The 1,704-nt window shown below is 51.8% G+C and overlaps 1 protein-coding gene across 1 annotated transcript in view; it reads right to left on the bottom strand.

Annotated features, from left to right (window-relative positions):
* IL27RA (interleukin 27 receptor, alpha) overlaps positions 1-1,704 on the bottom strand; it is a 27,296-nt gene that overhangs the window by 3,510 nt on the left and 22,082 nt on the right. The window contains exons 10-11 of the mRNA XM_011953398.1: positions 518-619; positions 286-444 (exon numbers count right to left, since the gene is read on the bottom strand). Of these exons, the coding sequence (XP_011808788.1) occupies positions 286-444; positions 518-619 (261 nt within the window). The remainder of the gene's footprint in view (positions 1-285; positions 445-517; positions 620-1,704) is intronic.

Here is a 1,704-nt window from a genome sequence, read left to right as displayed (position 1 = left end):
AAAAAAAAAAAAAAAAGTGGAGCCATACCACGGAATTTTGACATCCTTTTATCTTTTTCACTAATAAAATATGACAGGCATCTTTCAATGTCGATAAATATAGATTGGCATCCTCATTTTTAATGGCCGAATGAAAGTTCATTACATTGATAGCCAAGAGGGAATTGAGGACACTATGTATGGTCCCTGGGCCAAAGAGGCCCACGTGGGGGCAAGGGGTGGGGTTGACTGATGGGTGGGTCTTGTGGGGGCTGGGAGGATAGGTTGGCAGGCAGAGAAGCTCACAATTCATGCAGACGGAGGGGCTGGTTCCACCCTGGGCACACAAGGTGTAGTGGGTGAGGTGTCCTCGAAGCTGGTGCCTTGGGACCTCTCCCCACGCTATGGCGGGGGTCCCTGGAGGGGCATCTTGGAGTCGCCAAAGCGTTGGCCCCACTAGGGGTGCTGGGGAGGAAGGCAGTAGGTCAAGGTCGGCCTGGGTTACAGGAGCCCCCCATCCTCCAGCCCCACCTCTTACCTAGTTCCTCTCTGAACCCCCAGATAGGGGGTGCAGGGGCCAAACCCGAAGCAGAAACTGCGGTCACAGTGATTCGATAGGGGACCCCGACTGTGAAATTCCCTGAGTGACAAAGGAACAAAGACCAGTTAGAATTGGCTCTCCTTCCCATGCCCATTTCCTACTTGCTAGGTGTCTTCATTGGGTTCCCCAGGACACCCTGAGATAAGGATCTGAGTGTAAGTCATTTATCTAGGAGGTAATCCCAGAAAACCCCAATAGGGCAGTAGGGGAGTGAAATGGGGAAGGAACAAGTTCTCACTGTGGACAACTGAGACGCAGTCCCATGGGGGGCCTCTTGGGGGCAGCAGAGAGCAGACAGCATAGAGTCAGCCCAGCTCAGGAGGAGGGAGCTGGGGTATTAATCCACCAAGCCTCATTAGTCATGGCTGAGGGCTGCTCCTGAGGGCCCTTAACTCCTCGATATTTCCATCTTACTTCTCCAGCAGGCAAAATGCCTCAGTGACCAGAAAAAGCCCTCAGGCCAGGAAACTTAAGTGTGGGCAGCTGGGAAAGAGGCCTAAGGGCTCTGACGTGGTCAAACAGATATGAGCAGGCAACTGATAGCACCTACTATGGTAACTGAGGCTGCTGCAGTCCCTCCTCTAAACCCTATCACATCCACATAGCCTTCCTCAACTGGGAATTTTCCATAATTGTGCCTTTGCTTCTTTGGTTCATATATCCTTGTGGGTCTTGGGACTGTGTCCTAAATTTCTCACCCAACATCTTCGCAGTTCTTCCAAGTCCTTTAATTAAGTAACTAATTAATAAAGATTTCTTGCCAGGTATGGTGGCTCATGCCTGTCACCCCAGCACTTTGGGAGGCCAAGACAGGGGGATTGCCTGAGCTCAGGAGTTCAAGAACAGCCTGAGCAACATGGAGAAACCCCACCACTACAAAAAATACAAAAACTATCTGAGCTTGGTGGCGTATGCCTGTAATCCCAGCTCCTCAGGGCGCTGAGGTGGGAGGAATGCTTGAGCCATGGAGGTCGACGCTGCAGTGAGCTGAGGTCACGCCACTGCAGTCCAGCCTGGCTGACAGAGTGAGACTCATTTCTTAAAAAAAAAAAGATGCCGGGTGTGGTGGCTCACGCCTGAAATCCCAGCACTCTGGGAGGCTGAGGAGGGCAGATCACGAGGTC

The sequence above is a fragment of the Colobus angolensis genome, unplaced genomic scaffold (assembly GCF_000951035.1).
Source record: "Colobus angolensis palliatus isolate OR3802 unplaced genomic scaffold, Cang.pa_1.0 Scaffold36, whole genome shotgun sequence".
Taxonomy (NCBI): domain Eukaryota; kingdom Metazoa; phylum Chordata; class Mammalia; order Primates; family Cercopithecidae; genus Colobus; species Colobus angolensis.
The sequence above is the reverse complement of the archived record's forward strand: the minus strand, read 5'-3'. Positions and strand labels throughout refer to the sequence as shown.